The sequence below is a fragment of the Phragmites australis genome, chromosome 24 (assembly GCF_958298935.1).
Source record: "Phragmites australis chromosome 24, lpPhrAust1.1, whole genome shotgun sequence".
Taxonomy (NCBI): domain Eukaryota; kingdom Viridiplantae; phylum Streptophyta; class Magnoliopsida; order Poales; family Poaceae; genus Phragmites; species Phragmites australis.
In genome coordinates this window covers 7,707,802-7,724,312 of record NC_084944.1, presented here as the reverse complement: position 1 = coordinate 7,724,312, position 16,511 = coordinate 7,707,802, and the positions used below count along the sequence as shown (strand labels likewise).

At 44.1% G+C, this 16,511-nt stretch overlaps 1 protein-coding gene and 1 pseudogene across 1 annotated transcript; both read right to left on the bottom strand.

Moving 5' to 3' along the window:
- Positions 1-279: 279 nt before the first annotated feature.
- On the bottom strand, positions 280-2,133 carry LOC133907479 (dolabradiene monooxygenase-like; annotated as a pseudogene).
- A 5,110-nt stretch (positions 2,134-7,243) lies between these two features.
- On the bottom strand, positions 7,244-15,374 carry LOC133908082 (transcription factor-like protein DPB). The gene is made up of 9 exons (XM_062350209.1): positions 14,976-15,374; positions 13,937-14,013; positions 13,634-13,677; positions 12,833-12,910; positions 12,603-12,749; positions 12,445-12,513; positions 11,550-11,648; positions 8,461-8,531; positions 7,244-7,817 (listed from the first exon to the last, which is right to left on the bottom strand). The coding sequence occupies exons 1-9, from the start codon at positions 15,170-15,172 to the stop codon at positions 7,586-7,588; spliced, it is 1,014 nt and encodes a 337-aa protein (XP_062206193.1). The 5' UTR covers positions 15,173-15,374; the 3' UTR covers positions 7,244-7,585.
- Positions 15,375-16,511: the final 1,137 nt, after the last annotated feature.

Below are 16,511 nucleotides of genomic sequence, written 5' to 3'. Positions count from 1 at the left end.
CGCCAGCACCCAGGGCTCGGGCACCCTTTTAGGTTAGGCAGGTGGCCGGGTGGGCTGCTCGGCCTTTGGGCCTTGAAGCGACCCACTCGGTCTGGCCTCATTTTTTTTTTCTTTTTAAGGAATTTACTCAATTCAAATTTGACTTCAACTCAAATTTGAATTTTAAAGGGAAAACCCCCCTCAAATTCCAACAATAACTCTAGAGAAAAGATAAAATCTAATCCAATTCTATTGTAACAACTAGATCCTTATATATTTTAAACCATATACTCTAACACATATATAAGATAGCTACATTTAACAATAGAGTGGCCCAAGTGGTTGGATATACATAATCCAATTCTGACGCTTATTTTACCATCGGACTAATCGTTAAAGCACATAACCATTCAAGATTTGTGCTATACTTGTTCATGCGCCATATTACCACCGTCTTATTTACGCATCAGCTAGAGCAACGCGAGTAACAGGGTGCAAAATCAGGCCAGTTTTCTTCTTCGCGATCAGTCCTTCAGCCTCCCATACGTCGACATCCTTAGGATTCACTCCATCAGGAAGCTTCCAGTCGAAGTGGTACAGGAGGCTCGCCAGTGCGAGCTCGATGTTGGCCAGCCCCAGGTTTGCGCCCGGGCACATACGGCGGCCAGCTCCGAACGGGAGGAACTCGTAGTTTGTCCCTTTGTAGTCCAGGCCGCTGTTCTCGAACCGCTCTGGCTTGAACTCCTCGGCGTCATCCCAATACTTGGGGTCCCTGCAAATCGACCACACATTCACGAACACGGCTGTGCCCTTGGGGACGTCGTAGCCCATGATCTGGCACGTCTCGCGGCATTGGCGTGGGATCAGGAATGGTAGAGGAGCGTGCAGCCTCAGGGCCTCCTTGACCACCAGCTTGAGGTAGCTAAGCTCTGTACCGGCGATGTCGTCCTCGGTGAGCGTGCTCTTCCCTTTGAAGGCCTCCCGCACCTCGGCCTGAGCCTTGGCCATCACCGCTGGTGTCCGAATCAGCTCCGTCATGCACCAGTTCAGTGTGGTCGACGAGGTATCGCTGCCCGCGCCAAACAGGTCCTGAAAGAAAATCTCTCTCCAGTTTAGTGTTTTCAGCTTGTGGCTAGATGAGACGGGGAAGGCGGCGATCGGAGCTAGTGGCACTTACAAACATGAGCGTGACGATGGTGTCGCTGGTGAGCGGGACGGGCGTGCTGCGCTCCTTCTGGAGTCTGAGCAGGACGCCCAGTAAGCCCTCGTGCGCCGTCTTGTCGCCGCGGTCTAAGGCTTCCTTCTTCTCCTGGATGATCTGCTCGAGCCTCGAGGATGTGCTGGATCCTTTCGCGGCATGCAAGCGCCTTGCGCGGCGCCGAGCCGAGCATCTGCATGATCCTGGACGACGGGAAGAGGTCGGCAAGGGTCAGCACCGACGTCTGCCGAACGGCCATGTGGAAGGCCTCGAGGTACTCGTCCTGGTACTTGCACCGGTTGCCGACGCACTCCATCACGAAAGCGTCGTTGATGAACTTGGAGATCCCCTCGGACAGGTCCACGGTGGTGCCAGCGGCGGCGGACGTGGCGATGTTCTGCAAGAACCGCGCCACCTCCTCCTCGCGGATGCGCTGGAACGACTGCACCCGGGTGGAGCTGAGCATCTCCAGCACGCAGATCTTGCGGAGCTGGCGCCACCGCTCGCCGTAGGGCGCGAACACCAAGTCAGTGCTGTCGTGGGTGAGCGTGGCGAGGGTGGAGTTGGTAAACCGGTCGGCGAACGAGGTGTCGTGGGTCTTCATGACCGCCTGCGCGGCCTCCGGAGACGACACCACCAGCGTGGGCACCTCGCCAAGGTGGAACATCATAAGCGGCCCGTGCTTCTGCGCGAGCTTGCTCAGTGCGCGGTAGATCAATGGGCTGGTGCCAAGGTGGTGGATGCTGCCAATCATCGGCAGCCTCCACGGGCCGGGAGGCAGGTTAAGCTTCGGCTTTGCGGCGAGGAAAGACTTGAGCTTGGAGAGGACGACGAGCAGCACGGCCACGGCCACGGCGAGGAGCGTCTTGTCTTCCATAGTGGCGAGCTGCTCAATATTGTACGTTCGTTGCTAGGTTAGCTTGTGTGTGTTTGCTCGTGTTGGACATGATGCCTGCTGTGGCTTTTATAGTAGTAATGGCGGGAGGATGCAACATCTTTGAATTATTATTGTGGTGGGAACTAAGACGGTTGATCCGGATCAAAACATCGTGGGTTGACACTTGAAACTAAGTGTTAACCAAGTAAATGGCACCCACTAATCCCCACATCCAAACAGGCGCATCAACTTCTCGGGTGATTGTGAGAAGAATTATTCACGAAAGCTCATCTTCTTTCTTTCTTTTTTTGGTTAGAAAGATAAAAAAGAATGATAAAAAAGAGGGAACATTCCCATTCTGCAATACCCCCAACCTTTCCTATTCCGGCTGACGGAAGGACCTCCGGTCACTCTCCCCGGTAGGACTGTTTGTTTTGTTATAATCGGATTTTCCGCTGCAGTAAATTCGGTGGAGTCAGTAAATATAGTATTATTAGTTTGGTAAACGCGATACATATATTTATTTAAGAAAAACTTCGTTGCAAACCAATCATTCAGTGCAAAGTTATCAACATTAATGTGGTACGTTTAATCCTGATATGAAGTCGCTCTTCCACCCATCAATCCCATCAAGGTCATTTAAAAAAAACCTCATATAAATCAGGTGGAATGGTGAGAAGAAAAACTGTTTTCAAATCAGCATTGGACTGGCGAGAACCAATATTTATGTTTTTGTACTAAAAAATTGTTTGCACCGAAGATTTTATATTTATTTATGGTCGGTACCCGTAAATACCGATTTATTGGGCATCGTGTCGGTAAAAATACTAAATTTACCAAAGTAGACGCGAATTGTGAACAATAGGGTAGCTCGTGGAATTTGCTAATAAGGCTTGCTGACGAGTCTTGGCTCCACCACACGTCGCCGTCGCCGAGAAACGATGCCAGAACTGGATCGTCTAGCCAACCGATAGCCCGAGACTTCTTGCTGCGCGCACGCGAGCGGACCGGAGATCACCGACCACCTGCCGCCGATCAGCGTAGGCCACTGAGGCAAACATGTGCTTCCACGCAGTGGACGGACGGACGGCTGGTCGAGTCCGCCGGTCCCAACACGACGACCTTTTTGACCACCCGCCGGGCGCATGCGTACGCACCGATCGGTCCTTCCTGGAAACGGCGTCACCAGCGAAAACTCTGATCCCAGCGCGCGCTAGTCACGCACCATTCTGTTCAACATATGCTGCTCCCACCTACATCCTTATGCTTTACCTTCCTGTGTGTCGTGCGTGAAAGCAATAAGAACAGCATGACCTACTAAAGAATGCATAATATCTGAGGGCTCTAATCGCACGACTGTTACGTGAGGCCTAGTAATTTTTTCTATTTTTTTTAACTTTCTTCTCAAAACTTTTTAAGCTAAATTTTTCTTGTGCAAATTTTTCTAAAAGAGGAAAGACAGGGAGCGAAAAATTTCCAAAAAAGAAAATAGCGGGAGGTTGTCCGATAGTGCGCGAGGGTGTTCTTCGTGTGTGCGCAAAATAGCACGTGTCGGTGCCACAGGAACCGGGGGTCTCCGAGTCCCGAGGCCAGAGCAGCAGAGTGCCACGTGGCGTCCTCCCGCGGGGGTTATCTCCCCGAAGTACGAGAAGACTAAGTTCCGGGAGAGGGTGCTCGGGGTCATGAACAATGGCCTCCGAGTACCCGAGTTCCCCGATAGCTCGAGAAGACCAAGTCCCAGGAGAGGATGCTCGGGGCCATGAACAGTGGTCTCCGAGTACCCGAGTTCCCCGATGACCCGAGAAGACCAAGTACCAGAAAGAGAGTACTCGGGGCTGCGAACAGTGGCCCCCGAGTACTCAAATCTTCCGACAACAAGAAAAGCCAAGTGCCGGGAAGAGGGTGCTCGAGGTTGCGAACAGTGGCCCCCCGAGTCCCTCGAGGACCAAAGGGAAGTCAGTTCCGGGAGAGAACGCTCGGGGTCATGAATAGTAGCCCCCGAGCACTCGGTTCCCCGAGGACCCGAACAGTCAGTTTCGGGAGAGAGTGCTCGGGGCCGTGAGCAGTGGTCCCCGAGCACTCGGTTCTCCGAGGACCAAGAAAGGGCATATCCGGGAAAGAGTGCTCGGGACTACGAACAGTGGCCCCCGAGCACTCGGTTCCCGAGGGCCTGAGAAGTCCTTCGCCGGTAGTCCCCACAGAGGCCCAGCGGTGAGGTGTCAACTGGTGAGAGGCCCGATGTTGCATTTAAGAGGGCGCGTGGCCTGTCATTTCCAACTGCTCCCCTCACGCTTCCTGTCAGTTCCTGCCACGGCTTGGCAGGGAGGCGTGGGAACATTTAATGTACGAGTTCCATCGCGCGTCATCCGGCACGCCTCGGGATAATGTCGCAGAGCTCGAGGCACCCCGCCTGCCGCCCTGCTGTGTCAGACCTGCTCTGACCGGGCGGGCACGCCGAGCTGCTCTGTGGCTGCCCGATGGACCCTCCCCGCGACACCCGTTGAAAAACGGCATGATGACGAACAAGACCGGACAGGGGCGCGTTTTCAACCCTCCCCGTCACCTCGCGCAGCAGCCCATGATGGTTGCTTTTCCATTTATAGCGTCTTGGAACTCGCGCTATCCTTTCTGGGCACGCTACCGCCCCGACGGGTATATAGGCGGGGCGGGCTCCCCGAAAAAAGACAACGAAAGTTGAGCTGAGGACAAGTCTCGAAGAACACAAGATAGAAGCATATATCAGCTGAAGAACAAGGAGCACGTAGCTCTAGACTAGACAAATATTCTTGTAATTTAGCAGATACTCAGAGAAACATTCTCAGAGCATTTATAGCATACACACAAGAGTAGGGTGTTACGCTCAGTGTGGCCCGAACTTGTCTAAAAATCCCCTAAGCATTTACTACTTCCTGCATCCGATCATTCCATTTCACCTGCATCTCATTTACTCCTATTTATTTCACCCGCGAAGCGGATTTAGAATCATTTCTCCAGCCGAATCTCAAAGGGGTCCTTCCGGATCCCCGCTTGAGAAGTTCACCCTCCGACAACACGTTAGTGACGTAATCTGAAATTCCTGTTCCACGGTTATATGTGAGTAGCCCAACTCGTGTACAAAAGCCAGACGGCTCACAAAGCCTACAAGTGACCCGATATAAACTTTTCTTATTAATTTTTTTCTAAAAAAATTTCCTCGTATTTTTTTCTCAAATATTTTGAGCTAATGTTTTTTCTAAAAATTTGAACCAAAACTTTTCTCTCAAAAGTTTTAACATTTTTTTAAAAAAACATTCAAAAAAGAAAGATGAGAGAGGAAAAAAGTTTCAAAAAAATGGAGGACTATTAGGGTGTTTCGCGCGAACGATTGCTCGCGTGCGTGTTGATTAGCAGTCTCCCACACGAGTCCACCGGTGTGAGGGAGGACGAGAAAATACCCATCAATTGGGCCCGTCCAAGCGTGAGATTTACTAGTTAACTACTATATAAATCTCGCGTCATCTTTTCCTCTGTTATCCTCTCATTTAATAAAAACTTTTAAATTTTAAATAATTTATCCATTTTTACTATCAATTCTCATCATTCAGCTTCATCGCCTCGTTATCAGCTACGGATATGAGACTTATTTTATTAATAGAAATAAAAAAAAGAAGAAGGAAAATTAGTGAGTATTTTTTTTAATTTCATCTAAAACCAAACTACGATATCACTCTCAATATAATCATTCGATGTTGCTCCTATTATATATATATTTATATATATATATATATATATATTCATATCTTAAATTTATATTTAATATTATCGTATTTTATATTTGTGTTTTTTTAACGATAAGCATACTTAGCTAGTAGTAGTGTATTTGTTTGTTTGCTGATGGAAACGGGCAGGGCTTGAGAGAAATCCGTGGGCATGGATCCCGTTGTTCGTCGTGCCTTGTCGCCTTCGTGCGATTACAGATTTTACGTGGTTTGCTAGCTACGTGGACTGTGACAAGGAGCTCGATTGACCGCTGATTGTTACGCATCGTTTGAGCGTTCACGGCAGCGATTGATGTGAACTAGGGCACATGCAGTTCATATTGTCAGTGTTCCTGCAACATTTTTGCGAAGAAAAAAAATGTGTGTCACGACGTCGACTACCTCAACGGCGGCGGGAAGGCAGGAGGCGGAAAAGGGACATTCAGAGCACGCCAGAGGCTGGGCGCAGGAGGCGGCGGAAAAGGGAAATGACGCCAAGGCTAGGCGGGCTAGTACCAAGGATCGCGTGCCCAACGCAAGGTACCCGACGACTACCTGGGCCAAATGAGTGAGCCCGCGAGGAAGCGCTATGTAACGAGAGCCGTGAGCCAGAGGGAGAGTGAGAACAAAACTCTGAACTCTGAACTCTTCAGTCCCGTCCTTCTCTTCTTCCTCCCTCTGAAGACTCTGAACTCCTTCGGATGATTTGAGTGTAATTGAATAACTCCGGTGAACCAAGGTGCAAGCGGATTGTAACAGTGCCTGACTCTGACAGGTGGGCCAGGAGACTAAGAAATTATGCTAGAGCTGTGGCAGCCACCATACATTGCCAAAGGAAACGGGAAATGCAACTCCGTGTGTACGCACGTATAGTCTATCTCGATCGTCTATTTTTTTTAGCTAATACTCTTTCCGGTTGTAAATGGCCACAACATGGGCGAGCCAAATCTGTCTGGCCGATGCAGTCCCGACATGTCAGAGAGAGAGAGAGAGAGAGAGAGAGAGAGAGAGAGAGAGAGAGAGGAGGGGATCCATCAAACCAAAATTTGGTCATCTATTTTTCCTTTCTTTACATTACATCGATTGTAGAAAAAAGAGGGACTTTGCTACATGCCATTACAAAGAAACTAATGTCCTGATTGTTTTTTTTTCTGCTAAAAGCCAGAACAAATGAGATTTTAAAAAAGTAGTTTCTAGAGAAATCAGAAACCTACTTTTGAGAAAAAATAAATTAAAACTAAAAAATTCGTAGAGAGACATTTTTCTAGAAAGCTGTGCTGACAAACCAAAAGTTATTGTAAAACCCAACAACCTATTTCTAAAAACAGCTTTTTAAACAAAGTTTTTCAGGAAAACCAAAAAATAGAAATCCAAACAAACATGCTCTAAAATGTAGATAAACATTGGACTTTAATCGCAAATCACTTCAATGCACGAACAATAGTCTTCTCTAAAATCTAAATTCCTCCACTCCAACGCAAATCTGACTTGCAATCTCCTGAGATACTCATCTTGAATAAGATGCCGACCATTTCGCAAAGATAATACTACACAATTACATTGGACCAAGATACTTTACCTCAACCAGATAACTGAAACCTAGGAGTTATAAGTGAGCCAGGTACGTTTGGTACATCATGACGGCCGCCCATCGATCTACCTTCAGCAAAGCTAAATAAGAAACAATTTTCCCCACCGACCTAATTTACAAGCACTTTTTACATGTAAAACTACCAGAAAGCTGGGGAACAATAAACCAAATAGCTCATGCAACACCAACAAGCATATTAATGCTTAGTGTTCATGCTTGACGCGCCCTTTTAGTATCCCTGGAATAGGAGGCGAGGTTGGTAGCCGAACTCCTCTTGGCCTCGCAGGTTGAGGTGATTGATGCCAATAATTGTTCGGTGTACTTGAGCACTCACCTCCATTTGCAACTGGAGCTTGGGCGCCATCAGTTTCTTCTTTACCAGATAACCCCATTGCTTTCAATACAAAGGAATCATCCTGCAACTCAAATGGAGTGCTGCATTTTCAGAAAAATACAAGTCAGGAAGGGTTCAGCATTCAGGAGCTTCTCGTACTCTTTATGGCAATTAAATGATTTAACTAGATTCTAGAACGCACATAAGGTCATAAAGGCAAGCACAAATTTTAAAAATATGTATTGCAGCACATGAGAAAAATGCTCCAGCCCAAGTGAGTTAAAGGCTAGATACATGTTCTTGACTGAATACTGATTCAAGGAGGTAACTATACCATCTGCTATCAGATGGGTTCCCACAAGGTCCCCAAGTGGTATCAAGTGCCTAGAAATAATTGATCCAACATTTTTCCCAGAAGAATAGGCTACCATAAGGTCACAGAGGTGAGAAAGGCAATTCATCAGGGCCCAGTTTAGAACTATGTTTAGGTTCTTTTGCCAAGCTATTATTCACAAATCATTAAAGAGAGTTCCATGTACTAGTAGCAGAAAAAAAATACGCAATGAAAATCTTGGAATCATACAATCAGAAAGAGAATGTAATACGATCTGACAAATTCTTATCAACAGACTTATCTTTTAGTTGGGAGTCTGGAATTAGGAGATAAATATGTTACTAAACTCTAGGTTCATCTGACTCACAAGATACATAACGTGAACGAGAACAATATAATTATTATCTTACCTATTGAAGTCAAAATGCACCAACTGCATATCTTCTGATATCTCCACTTCTACTGTTGCATGAGGACGTGTCTGGTTACACAACAAAAGGAGGTCTTTGTACTTTTAGCGCACCATGGCCAAGAAGAAATGGTGGAGAATGCATAATGAAGTTGAAAAGGTATAACACAGGAGAAACAAGTGATGAAAAGAGGTAATGGTGGCAACATCACAAGAGTTTGCTAAGATGCTGCTGCATACCTACCCATGGTTCTTGCCCTTATACTTCACCAAAAAATGATCAATTCATAAAAATACACACACATGGCACTAGTGCTTTTAAAAATACAAATATGTATTTATGTTGTTCAAGGGTCCATTTTGCCTTGGCTTGAAACAGAATAAGGATTTTAATCCAAATGGTCTTGGAATCAGGGTACCAAAACCGGAATGGCCAAATTAATGTTGACAATTTATTTGTTGTTTTCAATACTTCATGTTTGTCACATCTTGTATCATTGATTATGTACTGTTGTATTCAATCCATGTAAGGAACATAAAAATACCCCAATTCAGGAATTTATTGTAGCACCCAGCACACACTAAATAAAAGACAAACCAGTTAGTTCCAGTGTTTTCAGGAACCTGCTCGGATTCCAACTACTCAGCTGCAGCTCCTCGGCAGAATCTAAATCCAAAACTCAATGCTTATGATCCTTGGGGTTCAGCTGTGTAACCCTCGTAAATTTCCAAAATTTAGACTTTCAATCTAAATACCATTTAAACTAAAAATGAAAACTTCTTGATCGATATGGAGTAGTTGAGAAGAGATGATTTTTCCTCTTTTGACAGGAGAAGAGAGAGAACTTGCTACAGAAGAAAGAAAAGAAAAGTGGACGCTACGAAGAGCTAAACAGGAGCATGGAATTGGAATGTTTCTTCTTCGAGTTCATAGTGCCATATATTTTCTTGCTACGATAAAGCTACAAAATGGTTCAATATGTTGTAGGCCTGGGCAAAAGAACACCGAAATCGAAGAACCGAACCGAACCCGAACCACCAAAATTGTCATTTTTTTTTTGTGTGTTCGGTGGTCGGTTCGGTTTTTGTTTCAGTGCTATTCGGTGGTCGGTTCGGTTTCTGTTTCAATGTTATTCGGTGGTTGGTTCTTGGTACGGCTATCATGTGCCCAAAACCGAAGAACCACTCGGCAACTCTTGTGACTCCTGTTTGGGCTAGGAACCTGAAGTCCGGCTATCAATCCCCCTGACAGCTCAAGCCCACTCCCCCACTCACCCGACTCAACCCCACCCGATGAGCGACTGTGAGTAGCAATAGCGACCCTGACCCCCGAGCCTCTAGACGCCAGCCTAACCCTATCGCTAGCCCACCACGGCGCTGAGCCGCCACTGCCCAGTCGCCCACCCGGCCACCCGCCTATGCCTAGCTCCTAGCCTCCTGCCGCTGGACTGCCGGATGCCGCCTGCACGGCCCTTGCGTCTAGCCGCCAGACGCAGACCGCCAACAAGTCGTCAAACCGTCAGACACAGACAAGCATGAGCTATCGAGCTAGCTGGCGCCCGAGGCACAATATTGCTACTATGGAAATGTTTGATAGTGAAACGAGGGAGAAATTGTGGGCAATAGTGAATACTTCTTTCCGTTCTTTGTTTGAAGAGTATAGAAATTTATATGCTCCAAGTGATGAGGCACCACATTCTTCTGATTCTCAAGTACCACTAGAAAGGAGCAAAAGGTTGGCGAGGAATATAATTGCTCAGAAGATGAGACTGAACAGTTGTGGTAGTACCAAATCTGAACTTGACAAGTACTTTGCAGAAGAGAATAAAGAAGACCATAAAGAGTTTGACATTCTTGAATGGTGGAAGGACAATTGTAACAGATTCCTGAGGATCCACTACTCTTAGTGTTGAAGAGAACACTGAAGAATTGGCAAACTTGAAGAAGGTTAATCAATTATTTATTTATTTCATGTTCCTTATGATTCATTGATTTTTTATACACAAACTAACTTTGTTTGCTTGCTTGATTTATATTTTAGCATTAGTTGCAGAACTTGGTGGCATGACAGTTTCTTCCAAGTCCAAGGGCAAGTCAACCTCAGCTGCCACCACCACCCATGATGATTGATGTTTGATTAATCATGTTTGATGAACCTAGTGGCAGACTTTAAATCTTTAATCGTGATATATTTCTGTTTGTGTTATGTGTGATCTGTAAGAGTTACTTTAATTGTCATGTGCCAAGTGTCAAGTGTGATGTGTGACCTACCAGTGTCATTTGATGAATCATGTAATATGTTTGTGTGATACTGTGATCTACTGATCTGATATGTTCATGTTTCACTGATTGAGTGATTGTGTCACTGATCTGAATATCACTGAATCGCTGATCTAAATATGTGCTTGTCAGTTTGACAATTTGTGTCATTGCAGATCAGGATATCAGTTTGTGATATCAGTTTCAGTTTTGTATCACTTAATCACCAATCTGATCTGAATATCTGAAGTATATATTGTCAGATTGTCAGATTGTCACTTTGTCAGTTTGTTTGTGACTTTGTGACATTGTGTGATATCAGTCTGATATCATAATTCAGATTATCAGTTTGTTCATTGTTCAAGTGTTCATGCTGCATCAGTTTATCAGTTTGTTTGTCTAATATAAGCGTTTATCTGTTACTCTCTGTTAGCACTTGTTCATAGTTCATGCAGCAGCATCACTTGTTCTGTTGTAATGTTGTTCACACTTGGATACTCTGATGTCTGATCTGAAAGTCTGAAACTGAATCAGTGAAAACAGTCTGATAAGAAATTTGGTGAAAACCGAACCTTAAAAACCGAAACCAAACTGGGCAGTTTTCCAATATTTTCCATCGTATCCGGTTTGCATATTTCGAAAACTGAATTGTTCATACACCGAAAAAACCGAACCGAAAAACCAGACCGAATGCCCAGGCCTAATATGTTGTCCTTTTGAAACAGTAGATTCCAAATTTAGCAAGATGATCAGCACTAGCATTCAAACAGAATGATACAATTAAGTCTCTCTAGGTCCATATCTGAAGAAGAAGAAGAAACTGCTTTTTACCTGTACTAGTATGAATGGCAAGGACACTCCACCAGAAGGTGCATCTCCTGACCCATATAGCTGCTCATTTCGTTGTACCAAGTTTTGGAGACTTACATACTTCATACAAAGAGAGGGTCACCATAAGGTTCACTGAGCATGAGGAAACATAACAAATAAATGGCATAAAACGGCAAGCAGCTAGATTTAATTGTGGGCTTCCAAATCATTTCAGTTCCAACATCAAACATGAAAGAGCAGATATAATTACTAATTCGACCTGCAATGTGAAATACAATTAGCAATATATGGTTTGTTTTGAAACAATGGCTTGCATATGAATGTTCTGGTCCATGATTGACGATGATTAGTTCTGATAGAGAGACACTCCTTAGTACTTTGGTTTTCCAATGCGAAAGCAATAAGTCATCTGGGCAGCTAACTAGCTAAGGGAATCATTCAGCACTCCCCAAAATAGATATTTCTAACATCTATATAGCAACTGAACGCACTTGCATTAATTATACAATCGAACATGAACTGAGAAGGTGTCCCCCTTTTGCTTCGATGTCCAATACAAAATGTAACAGAAAAGCATTGAGGAAGGCTAGGTGTTCCCCTGATTCTGTATGCACCCTGTCAGAGTGACACAGCAGCATGAACCAAGTGATTCCCCCTTGGCATTGCTTTAATGTTATTATTCGAATAGTCTCATGGACAATACATCTTAGTGCAACTAACTTTGAGCGCAACGGCAACTACGAAATTTACAGTGCTGGGTATTTCAATTTTTCAAGTGTATGAAACAATGGTGCGTAATCACTCATCAGTCATAACTTGTAATAATGGACAGGGAAAATATCAACAGTATCAGTTGACAATCACAATGAAATAAAAATAGAACCTATATCCTTACTTGATCTTGTAAATCCTGCAAATATGCACTTTTCTTGTCAATCCGACCTTTCATTCCAATGATCTCTTTCTGCAAAATGTGCATAAACATAATGAAATGACCAAAAGAAAAGGTAGAACTCTCAGTAAACACAAATTATTAGAAGCAAGGAGCAGAACCTTCAATTCTTCAACATCATTCATACTTGTCTGAGGCAAGCCTTTCCATTGTATTTCCTTTTTATCTTTAGATATAATCTCCATAGCCATTAGGACATTCAGTGCATCATACACTCTTCTTCGAATATTTTTCTCATCATATTGTTGCTGCATTTTCCCACATAATCAGAACATATTGCATTTTAGTACTTAACACATCACTGACAAAGTGTAGTGGTAATATTTCATACCGCAGAGGGATTATCAGGATCTGGAGAGTCAATATTATTATTGGGGTCTGTAAATTCAGCAACCAGTTCATCTGCCACCTGAACAAGGCAGGCCATATGTATAAATTAGCTTCTGAAGCTGCAGCAGATTAAAAGGAGATGCAGGAAAAAAGGATGCATTGATGTCATATAATTGAAAAAGAATTAAGTGGAGTAGGGTCCAAAGTGAATCTTTATCCACATTTGTTGCACCATGATCTATTTCTGATATAGATCAGGATCCATATTATGTGAAGTGGCCACAATCCATAAAGGTAGCTTCCAAGAAATATTGTACATTAGTCAAGAGTTCTTTCTTTTTACAAAATGAGAAAGTACAAACAACCGTTCAATTCTGTGTGTGGCTATGTGCTACGTAAGTTACGGTGCCTCTAAACTATCCAGCACAACTCATGATCCAAAAAAGCACCAAGGTGATACTGAAATGAGGTGGCAAGCTAACTGCTACTTAGTGCATATCAACCTTGGTGAACAAATAACAGAAGCCCACACCTGTAGTAAGAGAATCTGGATATACTAGCTCTTTTGTTCAAAATCCATACAGGTGTAAAGCTTATCAGATGACTGGTCAAAACATACATGGTTTAGATCTAAAAAATTTCGAGGTGCATCTGTATGTTCTGTACTACTCTGATGTCAGTACCTAACGTTCGTTGGCTGCGTATACTGAAGGCTGCTTTGCAAAAAGCCATCAATGCTATACAATGTAACTATACCACAATAACATTAGATATAGCTTCCATAGAAAAGAAAAGTGAATACCTCGTTGTAGGTTGTTCTCCCTTTGCTTTCGACTTTCTCACAGACTGAAAAAGAAAAAATAAAAAACTTCATGAGAGTTTTTAACACTAGCATGCAGTGTACTACTGCTCATTAAACTGGCTACCTCAAAACGATAGTACAGCATGTTTGATAGGAAAAATTGAGCAAAAACAATGCCTTCATACCAGGCGCACTTGAGACAAAAAGGAAACACTATTATGTGTGCATTTCGCTTATGCTCCACAAACCAAAAAGAAGTGAAAATAAAAAAGGTACTACTGGGAAAGAAACTGTTCAATCCACCTCTCATGCTGAATTGGCGCAATCCACGGCCATTTTTGTCAGGACCAACTGCACGTGAACCTCTCTTTTTCTTCTTGCTGCATGACGAATAGAAAAACAACAATAAATGTTTTATGTAAATGGACATAGAAATAAGTAAAAGAAGGTATAATGAAAGACACAGTTACCAAATATGAAATGTAGTAAAGCAAAACAACTCTAATTTCTTTAAATGTCGCTAGTTCTGCATCAATTAATAAGCCAGAATATCCAACCTTTGAAAGATACACACCTAACGAAGTCAAAAGGGATATAGCCTTGGTCACAGGTAAATAAAAAGTAGCAAAAACAGCCAAACATCCAGAAGTGATATTCTCCATTCAATGGTGGGCATGAGCTGCTACAAGAGTTATATAAAGGACAAATGCCAGAGATGTCATCTGTTCCACGATAGAAGGAACAGACATAAACCAACATTATTTGGATGCCACGAGCCCTTAGCTAGGATCTCAATAATACAAAAATGAGAAACGAATTCAAGCACAATAGTTGGAAACAAAATAAACTTCATCATGCATGATGTGACACTAACAACAATGTCGAATGGCCTGTTTTAACATTTTTTCCAGAACGGGATTAACCCCTGATTTCATTACACGAATGCAACGAAATTACAACCATCCCCATCAATCAGTTCGCAATACTTACAACAAAAGCGTGCGCAAACAGAAAGAAAATGGCCTGTTTTAACATGATGAATACAAACAATCATAACACTACGCTCAAGTTCCACAGCATCTTCCAAACAAGCTATTGACCCCTTCCACCAATTCCCACCCCCATGAGTAAGCCAACCACTATGTATGAACCAAATGTAGCGCACAAACAAATGTAGATCGGCATAGCAGCACCCACGCGACCAAACCCCCGCAGTCCCAACCCGCGAAACACCACTAGCTCACGCGGCGCAGCACACAGTGCCCCCGGAGCAAGCAAGCTGGAAGGGGAACGAGCACCCAAACTCGAGCAACAACGGAATCGCGGCGGAGGGCTCACGAACCTGGCGGCGGGCTGCGAGGAGGGTGCATCATCGGCCTGGATGTCGAGGCCGTTGAGGCGGCGGGCGACGGTGCTCTCACTGGCCGGCGTCGAGGCCGAGACCGAGGGCGCGGCGCCGCCCCGGTCGGAAGGGGAGCTGCCGCCGGTGGTGGAGGTGGAGTTGGCCGCGCCGCCGGAGGGCCGGGCGCCGGGGACCATCGCGGCGTGGATCGATCGGAATTGGGGCGCGGGGCGGAGGGGAGAAACCCTAGCGACGCGACGAGGAGAAGCGGAAGGGAATGGAGTACGGAGGGAGGGGAGAGGCCGGGACCGACGCAGGGCGGCGGCAGGGCGCGGAGAAACGGGCTTGACAAATTTTTCTTTTTTTTGGATCTCGTTTGTTCAGGGATTTGGTTAATTTGACAAAAAAAAAATGATTTGGTTGATTTGGCATGGTCGGGCTTCTTTGCTTGAGCCGAACAAAATTCGTTAAGCATGCTTGTGAAAAAAGGGTATTCAAATTATTGCCACTCTAAGGGCTAGTTTGGAAGCAAGAGAGAAAAGTGAACTCCCAAGGAGAATTTGCACATCCTCTTATTTTCCTGGTTTATCCCCGCTGCTGTTTGGATGCCACATGGATAAAAACCCTGGGAAACAAAAAAAAAAAAAGCTTAAACATCAGAAAAAAAATTCTGTAACAAGATAAGCTCATTGCCATGAAAAAAAAATGCAAATTGTGGTTCAAGTATTTGGACAGTCTATAATGCAATCTAACTATTCAAGCATCGAGTCACACATACATAATTAAAATATAAAATCAGCACGAGTCCAGTTCATACAAAAGTCGAACTAATGTATCATCTATAACATCTAGGCATCCAAACATCAACACATTATAGATTATTCAAGTAATATGAGGCATGAGTCTGATTCATGTTAGGCAGCTCACACATCAGCTCATCACAGATTATTCAACTAACATTATGGAACATCAACACGTCATAAATTTATGATCTAGGTGCCACAACTCCTTGATAGCTAAAATCGCAACACAACAACACATCACAGATTTGTGTTCTGGGTCCTGCAACTCCTCGACAACTGAAATTGCAAAGGAACAATTAAAACCAATTCAGTTAGTCAGCATGATATTGTAGTAATCAGGGAGCTACCTATCTTGCTGAAATGTAAATTATGTCAAACATTGCATATCAAGCTAGCAGCACTAGCTGTTTAATTACTCATTTTCTTTGGAAAAAAACTAGCAGCTGCTTACTCCTTTTCTTTGAACAGAAAAGAAAAGAAAAAATTATCATCGTACTACTCTCTCTCCTACTTTGCTAAAATACCACTAAACTGTCTCAATGACATGTATGACCTAATCCTACATGTCATAGATACACCACTGATATTTTGGCAAAATACAAATCTTCATAATGGTATGAGGGTAATTTTCCCAAAAGAAAACTAGTAGCAGCTAGCTTACTTATGGTTCTGGTATGCCAACCGAAGCTAGCTAGCTGATACTCCTAATTCTCACACTTTTGTGCATAACAAA

What these genes read in the sequence shown, in the direction of transcription:
- LOC133908082 (XM_062350209.1), bottom strand. Translation starts at nt 15,172, where the DNA reads ATGGTCCCCGGCGCCCGGCCCTCCGGCGGCGCGGCCAACTCCACCTCC. An exon ending in ATGATGTTGAAGAATTGAAG is followed by an intron (nt 12,514 to 12,602) that starts GTTCTGCTCCTT and finishes CACATTTTGCAG; the next exon opens with AAAGAGATCATTGGAATGAA. An exon ending in TGCCATTCATACTAGTACAG is followed by an intron (nt 8,532 to 11,549) that starts GTAAAAAGCAGT and finishes TTGTGTAACCAG; the next exon opens with ACACGTCCTCATGCAACAGT.